At 39.3% G+C, this 21643-nt stretch overlaps 1 protein-coding gene across 1 annotated transcript; it reads left to right on the forward strand.

Annotated features, from left to right (window-relative positions):
• The first annotated feature begins 88 nt into the window (after window positions 1–88).
• mst1 (macrophage stimulating 1) lies at window positions 89–20312 on the forward strand. The gene is made up of 18 exons (XM_012873326.3): window positions 89–388; window positions 828–972; window positions 2634–2749; window positions 2821–2935; window positions 5204–5340; window positions 5661–5781; window positions 7682–7800; window positions 9541–9715; window positions 11349–11479; window positions 11598–11700; window positions 12424–12560; window positions 12685–12717; window positions 12813–12927; window positions 13017–13094; window positions 15143–15289; window positions 15424–15530; window positions 15775–15914; window positions 18945–20312. The coding sequence occupies exons 1-18, from the start codon at window positions 340–342 to the stop codon at window positions 19104–19106; spliced, it is 2130 nt and encodes a 709-aa protein (XP_012728780.2). The 5' UTR covers window positions 89–339; the 3' UTR covers window positions 19107–20312.
• The last annotated feature ends 1331 nt before the right edge of the window (window positions 20313–21643 follow it).

Consider the following 21643-nt stretch of genomic DNA (forward strand, 5'->3'; position numbering starts at 1 on the left):
AGCCAGCCTGCCGCCGGAGCGCGGGCCATGTGTCACTGTTTATTAATGATTAATACGCTTATTGATTAGCTGTGTTTCGGGGATTTAGACCACTGTTTGGTTAAGAGCTTATTGCTCTGGTGTGGACTGGTTGGGGTTCTCTCTGGTTTTCTGCTTTCCGACTTTCTGTGAGGATTTTAACAAATACCTTAACCAGCTCTAGGGAGGACTTTTATTATTACTGTTTTTAAATTATTTCTGCAAGGCTGGTAGCCAGAGGTCCAAAATACAGTCTTGGACAAATTGAATCAAAGTAGACCTGGCGGCATTACAGAGTGTTGTCTTCCTCACAAACAAACAATGAAGCTGTTTCTGCTCTGTATTCTTCTAACTACTGGACTGGCAAATGGTAAGACTCTGCTTTTCCTAAATGTAATTTAGTTAAGACTTTTTTTTTTTTTTAAAGTTTGGTTCTCTTAATTTTAGAGACATATTCTGCATTAAATTCAGTTTGGTCACAGACTGAACATTAATGACAAAAATCAGAAAAAGGTGGCAGATTGTTTCCAATTCTAAGAAGATTGTTTAGTTTTTATTACTCTCTGAATATATGATGAAAATTAAAGTACTAGGTGTGTTTCAGTAGCAATATGTGTACATGTGCTGCTATCTGAAGCTCTGTTTGGTCACAATACAGGAAAGCCTTGGTCCAAAGGTTATATGTGTGCAGGCTCCTGTCTGAATGTTCCTGATGGTGCCACTGATCAGCAGCTGACCATGACTATGAACTGACTGAAAAGTCATCACTACGTCCGCATTATGCCTGTGGTTCTGTTTTACATTAACAGGGCACCGCAGTCCTCTCAACGACTACCAGCGCTCGGAGGGCAGAGAGCTTGTTCCGACCACCTGGAACCGAGATCTGATGCAGATGTTGCCGGGGTTGAGCCTGGAGGAGTGTGCCAGCCGCTGCTCGCACTCTCTGGACTGCAGGTATAACTCTGTCATTTACAGCATATAAGTAAAGTGCCATGTGTGGTTGAAAAGAACCCCTTCATGTCCCTCTGAACACACAACATCTCATCTGTGGTATATGGTGATGGCCATCATGCTGTGAGAATGTTTTTTATTAGGCAAGAGTAACTGGTCAAACCTGATGGAACCATGATGCTAAATTTAGAGTATTCGTGGAGGAAAGTTTCCCAGTGGCTACAAAAGACTTGATACTGGGTTAGAGGTTCACTTTCCAAATAAATGGTTTTAATAAAAAAAAAAAAAAAATCTCAGAACGGCATAGTCAAAGTCCAGTAATAAAACCAAATGACAATTTATGGCAAAAAAAAATCAGTCTCGTAGAGACGTGCTCTTAAACTGGTTCTTTACAAGTTCAGAAACAAGATTTTTTTTTAAAACAGGCACTAGTTTGGGTTATCCAAATAAAATATCTAGTAAAATACATTACAGTTAATTGTTATAAACTAATAAATGTAAAATAACTTTAATGAATTGGAGACCTTTGCAAGACACAGTACATGCAGTAGTTATTTTCTTTCTTTCTGTTTTGTCTTTAGAACACCAAAGGCCTGCTCATAATCAGCAATTAAACCTTTTTTATAAGTTTGTAAATGAGATTAAAATGTGTGAATGGTTCCCCACGTTACATAGAAGTTTTATTTGCTTTTTCATAACAAAGTTATTTGTGTTAAATAACGTGATCCTTTGGTTAAAATGTTGTGCAGCCTCATTGCAGGCTCACTTTAAACATTAATGTTTGGGATCTCTACAGCTTTTTCTAAAAGTGAGTCAAACAGAAGTGTCAACATAGCCTGCATGTACAAAAAGTGTTTTGCCTTCAGCCCATCCTCAAAGCTGTCCTCTTCCAGGCTAATTTTATCTCCTGCTGTCACTTTAAACATCTTAATTGCTGCCCTCTCCATCCACGCACACTGTGTTTTCCCCCCATGTTAGATGTGATGAATCATGATGCAAATTCAGCATGAGACCCCTCATCTTTATCTGTCAGGGTTGAAACTTTGATTAATTACTGAACCTCCAAAACAGTGAAACCGTACATGAAATATACCTCTGTAAAACAGCCTCTTATTGTTTCCTGGAAGTTTCTGTAATGAGCTGTTTTTTCTAGCTTTCTAATTAATAGGACGAGGTAAATTTGTAAAACGTGTATCTATTTGCACACATTTCTTCACTGGTCTGCAGCTTACCATATGAACTACCTGCATAAGAGAAGGTGGGGGGAATCTACCTTCTCTATATTATTGTAAATCACTCCAAATAGGAGCTGCTTAACATCTACGGACATCTAAGGTGGTTTTAAAGTCCCACCTCCATCTTTGGCTTTGGAAATAAATAGAGCTTTACATCTTAACAATAAGATTATTTACATTATTTTGAAATGAATAAATCATTTTATTCGCGTTATTGATGAGCTTTTTCCTCTTTAACTATACCAGTCATTTATTTTGTTGTTCTAGCTGTGCAGCATTGTGGTGAAACGTGTTTGTTGCCAAGTGCTATATCAATAAAGTTAGCATTGACAAAAATGATCAGCGCTCTTGGTAATGCAACACAGCTTGTGGTTTTCCACACCATGCCTGCGTATTGGGTAAAGACATGAAGACATTTCTCAACTCCAGAGCTTTCAACTACGAGACCCGCCCCATTGGCACCTGTAAACACCTGCCCTGGGTGGCCGACGGAAGCAACGCGGAAGTGAAAAGAAACGTCAACTGTGACCTTTACGAGAAGAAAGGTGAGAGATCTCTATCGCTTATCATCTTTGCAGTATCTTTTTAAATCACTCTTTTTGGTTTGTTTTTGCAGTCTACGTAAGAAAATGCATTGTGGGTAAAGGGGAAGACTACCGGGGGAAGGTTTTCACCACAAAGAGTGGACTCACCTGCCAGCAGTGGTGGTCCAAGTTTCCTCACGATCACAGGTGAGACTGTCACAGGTGATTTTTTCTTCACGCAGAAGTCTCTCGGGTGTCCTGAACTTGCTTAAAAAAACAGATTAAAGGGAAACCCTCTTTTCAAAATGTAAAAAGGAGGATTTTAAAGGTATCAGTCATAAGCATTAAGAGTTTATCTCTTACCTTATCTCTCCTTCTGTTAATTCGCTTTGGTTTTATAGATAATCTTTTACATTGTATGTATTTAACCTATGTATGTATGTATGTATGTATGTATGTATGTATGTATGTATGTATGTATGTATGTATGTATGTATGTATGTATGTATGTATGTATGTATGTATGTATGTATGTATGTATGTATGTATGTATGTATGTAGCCTGGTGGACAACATACCTTTAAACTGCAGAGTGACAGACAAATACTAGTGATGCTGTTTACATTTGTGTGAAAAAATGAGGATACCTCATCAAAAATGTGGTTCTTTATGAAGAAAAGTTCATTTATGCATACTTTCTTGATAAAAATATTTTTCTTTATTTATTTCCATCTTCCACTCTAACAACAAAACTGAACCTTGTTTTACTTGTTAAAGAAAAAAAGTGTTTCTTAGTTGAGTCAGGTGGACACCCCAGCCCCCAATGGTCTAGTCCATTGGGGTGAAACAGCATCTTGTAGACATTTACCAATCTCTGATGTCAATTTGAGCAGAGTTTGCCACAGTTTTCACTTTCAGCTGTGGTTTTTCATATCTACAGGTTGTTTCGTGTCAGCCTATGTCAGAGGAATTAAGATCTGGGTTTTGTTTCAGCTCAGGTCGTTCTGCTTTTTAATTCTCAGCCAGTCCTTGGTGTGTTTATTGATATATTTTAGGTAATTTCCAGGGTCCAGTTCTGCCTCAGCTTCCATTTTGTAACAGATCTCACATTTTCTCCCAGCTTCTCTGGGTAACGTGGTAGAATTAATGGAGGATTATGGGACGGTGAGCTGGTCAGATCCTTCTGTAGCAGAGTATCTTCCCGCCATGTTAGACTTATCTCTTTCTAGAAGTCCTGTACTTTCTCTATGTCCTCTGTGAAACTTCACTGTGGCCTTTATGTTTCTCTAAATGAGCATAAATGTTCTCCTTACACACTTCCCATTAAAAGTTAAACTTGTACAGCCTCTTTTTGATACTTTCATATCAACAACAGCAAGAGTCATCTGAAGGTCCTGTGATGACATTATAGGGGGTTTGGAGATTTTATGAACCATTTTATGGTCCATCTACTTTAATGTAGTACATTTTGTAGTTACTAACTACAAGAGAAGCAACACTGTACAGCTAAGTTTGGAAAACCATATACAAAATGCAGAAAAAATATTTAACTTCAAAAACAAATAATTAGCAGAATACAAAACACTACTTTGAATTTAAAAAACAAGTTCCCATTTCTGTATGCTATATATATATATATATATATATATATATCATAGATATATAGATAGATAGATATAGCATAGATAGATAGATAGATATAGCATAGATAGATAGATAGATATAGCATAGATAGATAGATAGATAGATAGATAGATAGATAGATAGATAGATAGATAGATAGATAGATAGATAGATAGATAGATAGATAGATAGATAGATAGATAGATAGATAGATAGATAGATAGATAGATAGATAGATAGATAGATAGATAGATAGATAGATAGATAGATAGATAGGAAATATAAGAAATATTGCATGCAGAAATCTGGTTCTTTGAATGCAAACTAGAAAACACATTTGACATGAGAACTTTGTTTCCTTTTGCAAACGTTCAGGGTATTATGTGTTGCAGTATCCAAAAACACGAGGAACAGCAATATTAGTACAGCTGGTTATGTCCTCAGTTTCAACTCTAACCAGTGTGTTAAAAGAGGAAAGGAAGCAGTTCAGCAGCAATCTGGTCTCTGCTCTGTTCCTAAAGGACATATAGAAATAATGTAAAAAAAAAAACAACAACAATATAAATGATCATATTACTCTGTTTACAGTTGAGTGGTTGTTTTTGCCACACTGTGTGCCAACCTCATGGGAAACCCAGATTGTGCAACTCCAAATGAAACGGCCAAATCTCTGTAGATTTTACTAAAACAAATATTACAATGACTCATGAGAGCGCTGTGGGTTTTCTCTCTCCACCAAGTTCTCTTTGGTTCATGCAGCCTTGGGGAACGTGTAAAGTGAATGCAACCACCCACACATCATGTGGGTCAGTTTGTCACTCATTTAAAAAAATATCTCCCTGTTTATCTCAGGTGGACTCCTTCCCCTACCAATGGTCTGGAGCTGAACTACTGCAGGAACCCAGACGGGGACCGCATCGGTCCGTGGTGCTACACCACCGACCCTGAGCGACGCTACGAGAGCTGCAACATCGCCCAGTGTAAAGATGGTACGAAGTAACACTGAAAAACTTTCTCTTTATTGCTTCTTATTTGTTGATACAGGTAATTTAATCATGAGCACAGGAAACATAGTCGCAGTTTTGTGGTTGAGTGCAAGTTTTGGCAACTTTGTGAAGAGCTTTGCATAAAAAAACAGGAGCCATGGCAGCAAAATTAATCAAAGCAGTTTCTTCTTCATTAGTCTGGCAAAAAAGATTATAATATTTACAGATTAAAAAAAATTTTTTACTCCTATGCCTGGTAGCAGATTCTGTACTCCTCATGATTTCTTTCTTTGCTCTGCCTCGCTTTGTGCCTGTGTCTGCAGAGGTGTGCATCACTTGCAACGGAGAAGACTACAGAGGGCAGGTGGATCACACTGTGAGTGGCAGAGAGTGTCAGAGATGGGACCAGCAGTACCCTCATCAACACATCTACCAGCCTGAAAAGTACATGTTCACGCATAACGGCACTGCTTTTAGTGACCTGACCTATAGCCACACTGCTTTGGTGTCTGTGCTGCAACGCATCGCTCCCTCCGCAGTTGTTTGCAGCTGTGGCAAGATTGCGTAGTCGACCTTTAAAACTACTGAAGACTCAAGGTTACTTGTAGCTTGTCACCTACACAGCAAATGTGTCAGGCTCGGTTTTTCTATCTGTCACTCTGTTGTAAACATTTCAATCAGGATAAACACTCAGAAATAAGCGTCCTCATGCGATTGCCTTGGATGACCTCACGTCCAAGTTTTTCCACTTTCTTTGCATGTTGTTAATTTAGTTTATTGGTATTTCGTACAGGTGCAGAAAAGCATTTAACACCTTAGGTGAGAACTCTGCGTAGATTTCAGGAAAATAAGGCAACCATTAAAGAAATGGGGCAGTGGTTTGTGAAGAGGAGCAGGCTAGCCTGGAATGGCCAGATTTCACCATCAGGCTTCTTCAGCAATCATTTTGATATGACGCTCAGATAATCTAGTCGACGTGTTTAGATCATATTCAACTCCCAACGATGTTCCCCGAGGAGCTGGTGCGTCCTCTGCAACTCTAATTGAAAGTAAACTAAAATGAATAATTTTTCATTAATTGGCCCTACTAATAATGCCATCCAGTGCAGTCTATACCATTAGCATCATTCCAGCTAACACCGGAGGAAACAAAAAAGACAAATCCCCACTCCACAGAAAGAGAGAAGTTGTTCAGGGAAGCTTAGGTAGTATAAGCTCAGACTACCTGCAGTTTATGAGTATAATATTTAATTTAATTTATTTTATGAGTGATAAATGTGTGTAAATCCAACTCAGAGGAATAATTGAAGCATGAATAAAATTAGAATCATACCAGCTTTGGTCTAAGAGACTAATTGCTTTCGCTTCCTCATCCATTGCAGTATCCTCTTTCACATGGGAGTTATCAAAGTCAATCTCTTGATCTCCTTCCATCTCAAATGCATCTCGAATGCTTCAGATTTTTATGTCACAATCTGTTAAAAATTATTTATCCACCACGCTGTTTACTACCTCCTGGCTGACCTAATATGATTTCTGTGCCTCTTGTGATGTCATTCAGCCAAATGCTCACAAAGCAGAATAAGTAATAAGTAAGTAATAATCTTTAAAATGTATGTATTTAATTAAAACCCAAAGGGGAATAATTACTTTATTTTTTTGGCTGTGTTTGCATTGTTTAAAATCACGCCATAGGACAGCGTTATTTTAAGATAAAGTATTTTAGTATTTTAGTATAGCATCACACAGGGAACATTACGAAATAAGTGTTTGCTTTTGTTTTTTTCCTTAACCACATGCATAAAAAAATATACATATTTGGAGCACCAACAGGTGGGGTACCTGTTGTAGCTCCAAATATTTATATTTTTTATTAAATAAATTAAACTGGACCAATTAACTGTTTTATGTTAATCAAGGTGTTGAGCAACTTTTAAGTCTTTCAAATCCATGAATTTCTGTTTTTCTTGGGTGCCAAAGTAAAGAGTTGACAGAAACCTATTTTCTCTGAGCAATTTTACAAAATGGGAAAGAGAAGAGAACATGGCCTCAGCGCAGATGACTGTAGATCTTCATACATCTTCAAAGAAAAATGGCTGATAAACTGAACTTGCAAATATCTAAAGTGAGAGCTATAATTTGCATTTTTAAAGCAATTCTAACAGTGACAAGCAGGGCTGGACAAGGACCCAAGTGCATCCTGCCGCCCCTGACTGGGAGGAGAAAGATAAACCTATCTTAACTATAGGCACTGATAATTGTGGAGGCAGTTGGATCTACACTGTTTAACATTTGGTTTTTAGGTTTTCATACCTTGATGTTTCAAATGCAATGTGTATTTCAGGTACCCTGACAAGAGCTTAGATGATAACTACTGCCGTAACCCTGATGCCTCTCCGGTGCCTTGGTGTTACACCACCGACCCTGAAATGGAGAGAGAGAACTGTGACATCAGCAAATGCAGTAAGAAAATGTTTATTTTTCTGCACAGAAGCCAAATCTAAAGCTGAATAGACAGCTTTATGCCGCTGAATGTAAAATGTAAAGAGTTATTTAAGTGGTTGGGCTGTAGGTTTTGTGGTAAAGGTTTATGGGTTATTATAGATTCTGGTTGACTAATTTTCTTTGCGTTCGTAGGGAGAAATAACAATTAAGTAGATTCCTGAGAGACACAATGGAATTGGGTTGTGTTAGGAAGTGGGAGTAAATAAATTACCTTGTCATTGTTTGGCAAGCGACACATTTCCGGGTTGGTACCAGTGTTTCTGCCTGTCTCAGAAATTAATGCAGCTGAACTAAACAGATGTTTGTCTAAGATTTTCAGTTTTCTCAGGGGTCTTAAGGTTCACTGAGGGTTAATTGAAGCAAATTCCCTAACTATTTTACTGTTTGTACAACTTCTCTAAGATTACATTATTCCAATTGGTTTTGTTTCCTTTTCTGTCTTTTTCTAAAGATTTGTTTTGACTGGCTAGTAAAAAATGTGTGAGCTTGGAAACAGAAAGATTATTATAATTTAAGCAACAATTCAGTGTTTTCCCCCAACTTTCAGCATGGGTTGTGTAACATGTCTTGGACAACATGAGCTTTTGCAGCTATTAAAAACAGATCAATGAGGCAACAAATGCAAGAAAGGAGCGCCATCTTGTGGTCAGGTCATTGACGAAACCATTACACACCACTGTCTAATAATTTATTTTACATTATTTAATTATATTTGGGTATTTTGGGCTTCCTTCCTTCACTTTTTTGATTTTTCTTCTAATTCCCTTGCAAATCTATTTTCGGTCAGCTCTATGTTTAAATTAATAGTTCAGAAATAATTGAAAGGTGAAACATATACGCTTACTGGGACTTTCTCTGTTTTCATATCAGTGCGGTGAGAATAATAACAATGTCTTATTTCTGTAAATTTGTTTGAAAAAACTTACAACTAAAGAAAATCCAAAGTTTCTGAAAAAATTAACATACCACATAAGACCAATAAAACGTCATATTTATGGAAATGTTATATGATCTACTCAATCATAGGCAAGATTGCTGTCTGAACCTTTGTCTGGCAAACAGTCAATAACTCGCTCCACAAGGAGAGTAAGATACAAAGGTCATTACCGACATAACTGAGTGTGGCAAAGTGCTGCATCCCAGCACATAACGGAAAGTTGAGGGGAAGGAAAAAGTGTGATAATAAATAATCTACACACTGCAGGGATATCAGCAGTTTTGGGAAGGCCACCACGCAGATGAATTGCAGACATGGGCTACAGCAACTGCATTCCTTGCATTGAGTCCCTTCTGAACCAGGAACTAGGTTAGAAATATTTCACGTGAGCTGAGGACAAACAGGCTGCTGTTGCTCAGGAGTACAAAGTCCTCTTTTCAATTTCAATTGGAAACCATGGTCCGGGTGTCTGGAGGAAGAGAGGAAAGGTACAAGTTGCTCAGGGATAAGTGTGAAGTTTCCACAGTAAGAGATGATTTGAGTACCTGCTGATGCTTGTCCACTTGCTCAGGAAAGCTGAGTCCAAACTCAACCCTCCTGTTTACCATTTATTTAATTTACAAATCCACATATCCAAAATGAGACTCAGTTTTATGAAAATTCTGCAACTATATTAACTCCCGTAGTTCTTAAGCAACCAGTGAGATGCTTTGTGTTTGCGGTTGTTTATTTTTCCTTGAAACGTTTCTCCTTGTCTTTAGCTGAAGTCCTTGTGGAGAAGAGGCAGCGCTCCAGCTTCACCACCAACTGCTTCCGAGGCCGAGGCGAGGACTATCGTGGCAAAGTCAACGAGACGACGTCGGGAATCCCATGCCAGCGATGGGACGTCCAGCATCCTCACGAGCATCCCTTCATCCCGAACATATACGAGTGCAAGTAAGCGCTGTGTTGATTCTCATGCAAGGCGTGAACAGGCTCTGCTTGCGTATGAATATTAATGTCGAAGCGCTGCTGCGGGGTAATAACTTGCAATCTTATTTCTCTGCTGACAGTTGACAGTAAATGATAGATTATCAGCAATTCCAGAGTGAAAAACCGTTTGCCCTCAGAGAGGCGTGTATATTAGGCTCATCTGCAGCTTTATGCTCATTCATCATCCAGCGCTGATTTGCACCAATTCATTCAATAAATTTTATTCCTCATGAAAGTGTCTTGCAAAAGTAATTATACCAATTTAGCTTGTGTCACAAACAGACACTCCAGTGTATTTAAATGGGATTTTACATGACTCATCAACACAAAGCGGTGCATTGTTGTGAAGTGGAAGGAAAATGATACGTGGTTGTTAATTGTGACATGCACTGATGTTCAGCCTCCGAGTCAAACCTTTGGCTTCAACTCATTTGAATTCTGTCTCTATCAGCTTGGTGCATAGGAGACTGGCATTTCAGGCCCTTCTTTCTTCAAATATCCGTCAAGCTCAGTCTGATTGGCCGCTCTGCGAACATCAAAGTTTTGCCACACACATATTGTTGATGTAACCTATTGCATTATTGGATAAAGTCTCAACCACATTGCAGCCTTTAGCAGATTTTCCTGCAGATCTGCCAAGAATTTAGCTCCCCTCAGGTTCCCATCAACCGAGCCCAACTTCACTCAGTCCCTCGCCTCCACAGCATGATGCCGCCACCACCATGTTTTGCTGGGAGAGCAGTATGGTCAGTACGATGTGCATTGTTAGTTTTCTTCCATGCGTACCCCTGAGCATGAGACGCGCTGTGTGTGTCCCCAGCATGGCCTGTGGTAAATTTCCTGCTCAAGCATACAAAGCAGATTTGTGGAAGACGTGACTGAAACCTGTCCTGTCAACAGATTCACCCCCCTGAGCTCTGAAACTCTGCAGCTGTTCCAGAGTTAGCATGAGACTCTTGGCTACTTCCCTTAGTAGCTCTCGCTTTGCCTGGCCTGTAAGTGTTAGGTGGACGGTCATGTGTAGTTGAGCCATACTCTTTCTATTTTCTTACGAGGATTTCCTGTGAGGTGTTTAAAGCTCTAAATATGTTTATTTTAAATTATCTAACCGTGCTCAAAACGTTATCCGGGACCTTTCTGCTGTGTCCTTTGGCCTTCATGATGCTGTTTGTTTACTAATAGATGCACAATACAGCTGTATTTACACTGAGATTCAATAGATGCAAATGAATTTCTAAAGTAAAATGGATTTAATTTGGTGGCCTAGTGTTAGAGGGACTGAATAGAAATGCATGTCACACTTCTCAGATTGATTTTTATATTTAATAAATGTTTTAAAAAAGTATGAATAGGGTTTTTTTTACTTCACCATTCTGCACTATTCTTTGTTCATTTATCACATAAAATCCCAATAAAATATACCAGAATTTGTGTCTGTTACGAGACGAAAAATATGAAAATATTCAAGAAGGGTCAACACTTCTTTGCACGGCACTGTAGGAATCCGGTGTAATGTGGACATCTCTAAATCTGCTGGATCATTTCTAAAGCATGCCAGTTCCTGTATTAAACTGATTCTGGGTTGCGCCTCTTATAGGGGTTTAGAGGAGAACTACTGCCGTAACCCAGATGGCTCAGAGGCCCCCTGGTGCTTCACCTCAGTACCAGAGATGAGGACTGCTCTCTGCCTGCAGATCAAACGCTGTGCTGATGACATAGAGGCCGAGGGTAAGTTGTCTTGCTTCAGATTTGATTTAAGAATGAATCCAGTGAAGGTTTCAGTGCACTCCTCTACTTCCATAATGATTGTATTGTACTAATGACAATAATCGCTTCACATGGTCAGACTGCTATCAAGAAAATGGAAAGAACTACAGAGGTGTTGTCCGCAAAACTCGCAAAGGCATCATCTGTCAGAAATGGAACGTGAACACACCTCATCTGACTAAGTATGTTGATTTTTATGGGCTTTTAAAGGGGCTTAGTCATGTACTATGACCATTAAAAAAAATGTAAAAAACATACTCATCCTTAAATAAAACAATACACTCCAAGCGTTCGTCCTGATACCGTTTACTTTGTCCTTTTTGAGCCTGAAAAGAACTTTGCATCTGTGCGACTAGCATATAAAGATATTGTTGTGCGCCATCTGCTGGCAGTACCACAGAACTACCAGAAACTGTAAGCCGTGTAAGCCACTGTAAGAGCCAGCGGACCATCCTGCAACTCAGTAAAGTGACATCTCGGCGTGGTCGAAGACCAATTCGACCTAGAGGGTTAGGGTTACTTAACCCCTTTCATTTCTTACCTCTGCTGACTCGTTTGGCCTCATTACTTCGCCTTGTTTACTCATTGCGAGCAATATTGTACTTCCGGGCACATGGTCTTGTTATGGTAAATACACACAAAAGTGCTTTGTTTATTAATAAACTGATCAAAAGCAAGTGTAACTAACAGATAAATAAATTGTAATAAGCCAACAGGGTGCAATAATTTCATCTGAAAACCATTGTGTGTAGCCAGAGTGAGCTACTGGCATAGAAATTCGTAAAGTCATAGTACGTGACTAGAGCCTTTTAAACAGAAAGTCCACAACAACAGACTATCTTCTCCTACAACGCAAAGCACTTACCTCATACAACTCAAATATTTAGATCTGTGTGATCTTTTAGGATAAACCCACGGACACACCCGGACGCCAACCTGACGGAGAACTATTGTCGTAACCCAGACGGGGACCAGCACGGACCCTGGTGCTACACCACCGACCCTAAAACTGAGTTTGACTACTGCGCCATTAAACAGTGTGGTACATGCCTGTGCTTTTTCTGTGTCAAGCTTTAATGTAACACCAGGAAACAGTCTATCCAGACCCCCTTGTTTTTTTTGTTTTTTTTCGTCTTTCTAACGGTTCTATTGTTGCTTTCAAACAGCTGGAGAAAAAGTGTCCCTGACAGAAACAGTAGGTTAGTTTGGCAATAGATGTAGAGAAAAAGATGTCCAGAAGTGTGTCCCCGGTTTGCTTTTGCAGTCATATTGTTATCTTTTTTTGTGAACACAGAGACGGTGGAGTTCAGCGAGTGCGGGAAAAGAGATGACCGTCCCCGGCCGACCAGGTTGCGTATTGTGAATGGAATCCCTGGGAACTCACCATGGACTGTGAGCCTCAGAGACAGGTCAGGCTGACAGCTGACGGCGTTTGGTGATGATCTATCAAAACAGTCTCTTTTGCGCTGTGAGCAACCTCTGACCTCTTTGTGTGCAGGAAAGGAAACCACTTCTGTGGAGGATCTCTGGTGAATCCCAGATGGGTGATCAGCACAAAGCAGTGCTTCTCCTCCTGGTAGTTCATTTAGGAAAGCTCTGAGATTTCACTTGAAGTATTAAGTTGGGAAAGAAAAATCCTTTTTAATGCTTTTAAGGGATAGATGTCACACTTTTCAATTCTTCCTTTTCACATTGAAATAATTCAGTTTTGGTCTGTATAAAGTGGAACTACAATCAATGCTTTGGTCTTAATTCCGCATTAATTTAACCCCACATTCCCCTTTTTGCTCTTGTTCTGAGGTACGTCTGAGAGCAATTCATTTTGATCTCTTTAAATCTAAAAGATGCTCTTCACGCCCTGCCCTCTTCCGGGTCAGAGAGAGTTCCACTCCCCCCCATCAGCCATTTTTTGTAGTATGCTGGGAAAAGGTGTAATGAATTTTGTGGATTAACACACCCAACAACTGAACATTTTCACTTACCCACTTGTAGCTTCAGCATCTGTCAGCTTGTACTACATGCGAAAAATAAAATTGGTCAGCCGAAAGTCCATGTACTTGTTTAGCAGCTCCGCAGAAACCTAATTAAGAACAGAGAAAGCTGAACGGCTTGAAAAATATAACTCAATGTCTCTGCAGCATTTGGACAGACGACAGTCAAACATTCATTTTCTGCCCTCCTAGAGAGTCCAATTACACAACAAAAAATTATTTAACGACAAAAAAATTGGATTTTGCATTAAATGTCCTATTTAAAGTTGAAATGTTATCACGTAGACCTTTGGCTAGTTTATAATAAGAATTTCTGTACACAGTTTAATGGAAAGAATCATGTAACTAATTATTAGGCTGTTTTATTGGTTAACATGTTTAAATTAGGTAGAAAAGCCTATTTTTATTCAATGAGCTTGGTTTACCAAACTCAGTTGTCACCTTTAGGTATATATTATATTTTCAAACATGCAACTCATAATCACTATTTTATTTTTTGTAGTTCTTGCCAGACTATGAACTTTCTAAGCGCAGACAAAAGAAGTAAACAATTTTTCATCAATTTGGCAAAAAACAGGTCTTTGATAGCAGTAGATTAATCTCACACAGGAAAATCTTTGAGAAATATCACCTTTGATTTGGTACATTTATTCACAAGCATGGACTTATGTGAGATTTTCACGGCATGACAACCTTGGGTAAAAATACGACCATTTAGCGCATCATGGCATTTACAGAAAATGTAAAACAAAAATAAATGACACGATCTGATTGCTTTATTTCAAACAGGGAAGTCTTTCTAGTGTTGTTTAAATCTCTTAACACAGATTTTTAAAGTTTTCTTAAACATAACGTTAACCTTGTTATGTTGATGCATAGACATTTTAGTGTTTTATACCATACTAATTTAGTTGTAGTTTTTCAGCTAATCCTATTATTTGCTCCCAGACTTGCCAACTTTACTTATAAAATAGTGTGATTTTAACATGTCACTCCTTTGGTTTCCATATTATGGCTGGTTGTGTCTGTTTCCAAACAGCCAACCTGGTCCTACTACTAGTAAGCGAGGGAAAATTACAGCTGTCTTTCTTCAGCAATTAACGAGCAGTGCACAGTAACTGGGGGTGGAGGGGCAGGGTTGCATTACTTTCTCCTTAATGCCTGATGTAATAACTAGAAGGAATTTTAATACTAAAGACATTATGCTGTAAAATTATTATATTTTTTTGTGCAGAAAAACAGGCTTTCTAAATCATTCTAAATATTACAACAGCACCTCCTGCTGTTTGGTCTGTGCCTACAGTCATCAGTATGATGAATACTATTAATAATATCCTGAAAAGGTACAAAACTTAATGTAACTGAAGTTTGTCTTTAATATAAATGGCTTGTTATTATTTTTGCCATATGAGGGTCATAACTAGATAAAGTTGATTGCAGGTACAAGTCGGGCTAAAAGCCATTTATATTGTTGTTTATTTTATATAGTTAAAAAATAAATGAACCCATGTAGATGTAAGTTTCAGAGAGGGATTCTGGGTAATCTTTAGAACGACAACTTAATTGGCACGATCACGTTGAAAGGACGTCTGTTATATTTTGTGTTTGTTTTCACATTTCCTCGTCTTCACAGCTATGTGGACCTGCCCGGCTACTCTGCCATGATGGGAACACTTTTCCGTGATCCGCAGGAAGGAGAGCCTGGTGTGCAAACCATACCTCTCACCAAGATTGTGTGCGGACCCTCTGAGTCTCAGCTGGTTATGCTGCAATTGGAACAGTGAGTACCAAGAAATATCATCTGCACCAGGATACACACACACAGAGACACACACACACACACACACACACAACCACTTGCCTATTCTAGCTGCCAGAGTTTCTCCTCAGACTGTGTCTTCTCTCTGCTTAAAGTCCGGCCCAGTTCAACGAGCGTGTCTCCCAGATATGCCTCCCTCCCGAGCGCTACATAGTGCCAGAGCACACAAGGTGTGAAATAGCTGGGTGGGGTGAGACGAGAGGTAAGCGAGACCCTTGGGTGAGGAGGGTAGGGCTTCACGCTACACTACTATCATAATATATAACAAGCGATTACAACTTCAGGTTGAAGTAATGTTGCATGCAAATTGGAGAGACAGTGGTGGAGGCTGCTCGGCAGCAGATGGCTCTGATGTTTTCCAAATGAATCAACATCTGTCCTTCCTTTTTAAGAGATCTTTTCTGGGCACACTGCTTGCTGAAACCTTCGTGTGGCTGTTTCTTCAGGGACTGGAGATGAGACTGTCCTCAACGTTGCACACGTGCCGGTTATCAGTAACAGCGAGTGCAATAAGTACTTCAGAGGTCGCGTCCGAGAAAATGAGATGTGCACAAACTCTTTCCAAGCTGGAGTTGGAGCCTGTGAGGTAGGTGACAGCAGAGAACATGGAGTCGGTTGAGTTTTTTCCTGTCATGCAGACTTCTTTATATACTCCAAAATAAGGGACAATAAATACAATGAAAATACTTTTTCACTATCTTGCAAGCATTAGGCTTGACCCTTTGTGGTAGCTAACAGGCGTACGTTGCCATGCAAAAGTATTCACACTTTGTGTCCTCACAGCTTCAATGTACTTTGAAGGGATTTAATTTGATAGACCGACAATAATTATTAGATAATTGTTAAATGGAGAAAAAAAAGGACTTTCAAGTTTTCAACCTTTTTGCACAAGTAAAAATCTAAAAAGTGTGGCCTGCATTTGTTTTCCAACCCCCTGTACCCCAATGCCCCTAAATAGATCCCACTGCCACCAGCAGACTTCTCGACTTGCCTAATCGGTAAATAGAGCCAGAAGATGTGAACCCTCAGTGCAAATGCAGCTGTACTGTGATGCAGTCAGAAAACGGTGAACAAACAGCATGCAGACTAAAAATGCAGGTCAGATATAGGGCAGTGAAGATGGTTAAAGCGGAGTTAGGCTATAAAACAAAAATTGCAACATTTAAACATCTAATGCCTGGTTCACATGGCAAGATTTTAAAACTGTCTGGTGAGTTTTAAAACCTGAAAAACCACATGATGATTAAAAAAGATCGTAGATGTCACAAGTTTGCTCGTACGGTGTGCGGTGTCCCGTCATACGGCAAGCACAACACCCCACACACGAGCAGATTTCTCAGGAAGCCTCACAAAATGGCAATACTTTGAGGACTAATTTTAAGAGAGAAAAAATATTAATAAAAAAAGAAAAGGTGTTGGTTAAAGGAGCGGAGACAGAATGAGTAGGGGCTTTACTTTATACATTATGATTTGAAGGTGAGTTGTTTTATTTTTTCCTCTGGGTTCTCATCACCCCACTTTCTGATTGGCTACACTTCACATTCAACAGGTGGCGTGCTTGTTAGTTCTCAGGGAACACCCGACATGCTAGGCTATCAACCCAAGACATCCCAACATGTTGAATGAACTGTTCCCTTCATCGTCCTAATACGGAAATAGTTTACCACCTTTAAAATCTTGCCTTGTGAACCAGATATAAACTGATTCGCCGTGAAAGAATAGCATAAATCAGAGAAGCAGCCACTAGAACCAATAGTAACTCTCGAGGAGCTTCAGAGGTCCAAAGCTTAAGTGAGAAAATCTGCCAAAATGATGAATATTAGGCATGTACAAGAGAGATGTTCCTCTAATAAAAGACTGACAGAAAGAAAAGGCATCGCTGAAAGAAAGCTGCATAACAAGGTTGGCACGTAGCGGACACTGCATACATCTGGAAGAAGGCGCTTCAGTCTGGTGACACCAAGACCAAATTTATATGCGAAGCAAAAACCTTACACTGTCCATGATCCCATGTCCATGATACTGTGCTGAAAGGGGAAACACGGTGGTGGCAGCATCATGCTGTCAGGGTTACTTGGTTTCAGTAGGGGAAGGAAAACTGGTCTTCAGACCTGATGGGACGATGGAAGGAACTGCAGGGCAAAACTGGCAGAAAATCTGTTAAAGAAATAAAAGCTACACATTGAAATTTTATTTGAGCTTTACTTGTGTTGGTTTGTTGCATGAAAATCCATGAAAATATATAAGGAGACAATTAAAATAACACCCAAAACCAGTTGTACCGCATAAATCTCTTAAGAAGCATTGCTTTAAAAACCCATAGGATTGTTTATGAATTGATTAGGTAAATAAAATTTGCAGTGAGTCTGTGTAGTGGTTTTACCGTACTGCTGCTGGGGTTGTGGCTTTAGTACGGGTGATTAACAGCCAGCATAGTGAAAGTTCCTAGATTAGGGGCTAGAAACATTTAAAAAAATCCCAGAGAGCCATTTTTTCCCTTCTTTCTTCCAAGTAACATTTGTCTAGAGTCATCAAAACAAAGAGCTTATTGATTTTCTAAATACCAACCTTGTTTTTGTTTTTATAGTTTAATTAAAGGACTATTTCTTTTAAATTATACTTTCACACAATTTTTAACACCCTGTTGTAGAAATGCTATGCAGAAAATAAATGTAAAAAAAAAAACGACAACAACAACACAGGTGCAATGGAGGTGCAGGGGTAGAGCACAGGACCTGCGCCCGGAGACCCCAGACCTTGATGTGATCGTCTCTGGTTCGAATCCTTGTTGCATGTCTGCTCCCTCTCTCTCAACCCCATTTCAACCTGCTGTCAAATAAAGGTCACTGGTGCAACAAAAAAATAAATAATAAAAAAACACAGAGATTATTAATTAATTATCATGTCTGTTTAGAAATAATGCAAAAAATATTTTTTCTAATTTGGTGGGTTAGGAGCCACAAATGTCTTAAGAGTCACAGGTTGTAGACTTCTGTCATAGACCAATGAATAATATAGTCCCCTGGGATAGTGGGTAAATTACATAAACCCACTTTTAATATGCACCAGCACTCAAAACACAAAACATTGTGTAAACGTCTCACACAAGTCCACAAAGTAACCTAAACAGTTAACGTTTCCTTTTATATTTACTAAGGTCTCTAAGAAGCAGACGCTGATATGGCAGAAGAAGAATAGTACTATTCCCACTGTCTCTCCACATAATTCTAAACTTGGAAAATTTGAAAATAAACCTTATGCAGGTTTGCCAAACTCTAGATGTAAAAGATACTTCCTAAATCTTTCATAAAATGGGACTAAATGTGTTTCTCCAAATGTAAAACTGCTCCCCTGACAAGAAGTAATGCATGTGAACCGCTGTGGATTAAATCCCTCCATACAGAAAAAAAAAAACAACTCCTCCTGTTGATTTATCCCGCTTTGAGGAGAGAGCATAGAGCTATTTATAAAGTCCTATAAATCAAACACATCCACCATATGGCTAATGTAAGTGAACTGGCAAGATGTGACTGCAAGATGTTTCCCACCTCGGCGGTGACACTCAGTCATAACAAAGACAAATAATGACTCCAGTGTTGTTGCTGTGTGTCTGCAGAGAGACTACGGCGGCCCTCTGGCGTGTCAGAACGCCGACTGCTGGGTGCTGGAGGGCGTGATCATCCCCATGAGGCGCTGCGGACACCCGGGACAGCCCAACATTTTCATCCGCGTGTCCGTGTACGTAGACTGGATCAAGAAGGTCATGGAGATGGCTTAGCTGTCCGACTAGGAACTGAGCGAATGCCTCAGCATTTGCGAGACATGCACGTTTTCATCCTGTCAGAGATTAAAACTTGTGCTAATCAAACTGTACAAATCGGGATTTATCTCCTGGGTTACATAGCTGTAATATTACTGTGTCACTGGAAAGCCAGTTTAGGGTTCGTATTGTTAGGGTGGGAAAACACATAACTCATTGTGATTTGCTGTTTTGTATCTGCTTCTTCTTTTTTTATTTGCACTTAAACTTGGAGATAATTCATCCTGAAAATGACTGTGTTTGTTGACATTTTTTAATATACTTTACATCGCCTACTCCTTTTGTTTTAAAGATATAGAGGACGATTTGTCATAAATGTAGGTAAGAAACACACAAGTCCATTGTTTGAGAGTCTTACCTGCTCTTCCGCTCCTCACGGGGATCGCGTGAAAGACTCTCCCAAATAAATTCTGGTCCTATCTGTATAGTAGCTCTCAGCCATTTTCAATGAACGGCTGAAACCAAAGCTAACTGGATGAATAAACACTAAAAGTGTGCAGCCGCAGCAAGTGGAAACTAGCGAGGAATGTGCACACAGATTGGTGTCATGAGTGCGTCACAATGATTGGCATGTAGGAAAACCAACAGGAAAGATGATCCCCCAGAACTTAAAGCCGAAAGAAGATTGTCCACAATACCTTTAAAGAATGTTGTAACATTGTCTGCATTATAGTTGTCTCAGAAATCCAGGGGGGAAAAATGTGTTACAGCTGGAAGTTGCAAAACCAGTTGGATTTTCCTATTTTTAGGTTCCAGTGGCCAGTTTAGATGTTATTAATGATGCAAGCTGGTAGCAACTTATTGCTCTGCTTTAATGCATTTAAACTTTATAGAAACATGTTCACTAACAGAGGCTGTGATGTACTAAGTTTGGGAGTAATTTAATGACAAATGAACAGACAAAAGCACAAGAGTAGAAATGGATATTTAAATTATCACCACATATTAGAGAAGCAGATGAAAAATGTCTGGCTTTCCGAGTCCGAGTTCCAACTTTCGGGGGCATCCTCTGTGATTTCGCTGCTGTCCAACTCTGAAATGTGAACTCCAGAGTTGAAACGTTACGCAAGTGTGTGATGTGTTCATATGTATATCACCGGGGTTCATTTAAGTAAATTTACATGTCTGACTTATGCTCTAATAAATGTTATTCTCGACCATAAACAATGTTTTTTTAAATTGTGCTCTGTAGCCTGATGCTAAATATGATGCCAGGATTGTTAACCAATGCCCCTACAGGGCATTGCAAAAGATTTTGTGTCTTAAGAGCCCAAAGAATTGCCTGTTTTTATTGGGATTTTGTTTGGATGACAATCACATCGCAGGGCACTTGGTTTGGAATATTTTTTCAAATGTAAAGTTTGGCTTGCATCTGTTTTCAGCTCTTAGACTTAGACTTAGACAACTTTATTGTCATTTTGTATGTACAGAGTGCATACAGAATGAAATTTTGTTGCATACAGCATACGACAGTGTAAAGGGATTGCAGGTGGAATAGGCAGCATTACAATATAAAGTGCAGCAGTGATCAGAATGTAACGCTACAGGAGAAAAACAGTGTGCAAGAACAGTATACAGAAGAATGTTCAGCCATTGTTTATGTGCAAAAAATAATGGTGCAAAAATGGCAATAATTGTGCAAAAAGGCAATAATGGTGCAAAAAGGCAAATGGACGACTCAACACTTTGTAGATCCAAATGTAACCGCAACCAGAGCTGTAAATGTTTTAGGGTATGTATCTAACAGGCTGGGACGTCTGGTGACTGAAAATTGTCCTGATTCTCTTTAGTTGGTGTCCAAACCATTCATTCATACAATTTCATAGTAGAGATGAGGGGCTGAATACAAACACTCCAGATTGTTACTTGTAATAATAATAATAATTATTATTATTATTATTATAATAAATTGAAAAGCATGTTTGAATTTTCTTTCCTATTTACAATCATGTGTTGCTTTGTTTTGGTTTACGACACAAAATCTCAATAAATTATATCAGAATTTGTGGTTGTGCAAAAAAAATTGAGAAAAGTTTAAGAGGAGTGAATGCCTTTGCAAAGCAGTGTATCAAACAAGTTGCCTCCCATCTGGGTGAGATGAGAATCACTGCAGCTAGTTAATTTCCAACAACAGGACAAGAGTCTGGTTTACAGCAGAGTTTTAAAGAGCTGACCCCCCCCCCCCCCCCCTCCTCCAAAAAAAAGTACTCCCATTACAACAAAACTGTACGCTTCCTCCTGTTCCGCCTTGCCATTGAGCGGGAGCTCCAAAATGCATTCTTTGCCCCCAGCCTCTAAAAAGAAATCCCTCCTCTGCCTGTCTTTTGATGCCCGCCCCCACCTCTAAAGACATGCCTTTGTGCCTTATGCAGAACTGTATGCACTGCACATTCTTTCTAGTTCTATAGGAGGATTTTTGTAACCCGGTCCTGATGAGCCCACGGAATTCAGCTTAAATAAACCTCAAGATCAGAGTCCGACCCGAATCTCCGACT

The sequence above is a fragment of the Fundulus heteroclitus genome, chromosome 20 (genome assembly GCF_011125445.2).
Source record: "Fundulus heteroclitus isolate FHET01 chromosome 20, MU-UCD_Fhet_4.1, whole genome shotgun sequence".
Lineage (NCBI taxonomy): Eukaryota > Metazoa > Chordata > Actinopteri > Cyprinodontiformes > Fundulidae > Fundulus > Fundulus heteroclitus.

Coding starts and splice junctions, on each gene's coding strand:
- mst1 (XM_012873326.3), top strand. CDS start 340: ATGAAGCTGTTTCTGCTCTGTATTCTTCTAACTACTGGACTGGCAAAT. Junction 973..2,633: donor TCGCACTCTCTGGACTGCAG/GTATAACTCTGT, acceptor TCTCAACTCCAG/AGCTTTCAACTACGAGACCC. Junction 13,095..15,142: donor AAGCAGTGCTTCTCCTCCTG/GTAGTTCATTTA, acceptor TCGTCTTCACAG/CTATGTGGACCTGCCCGGCT.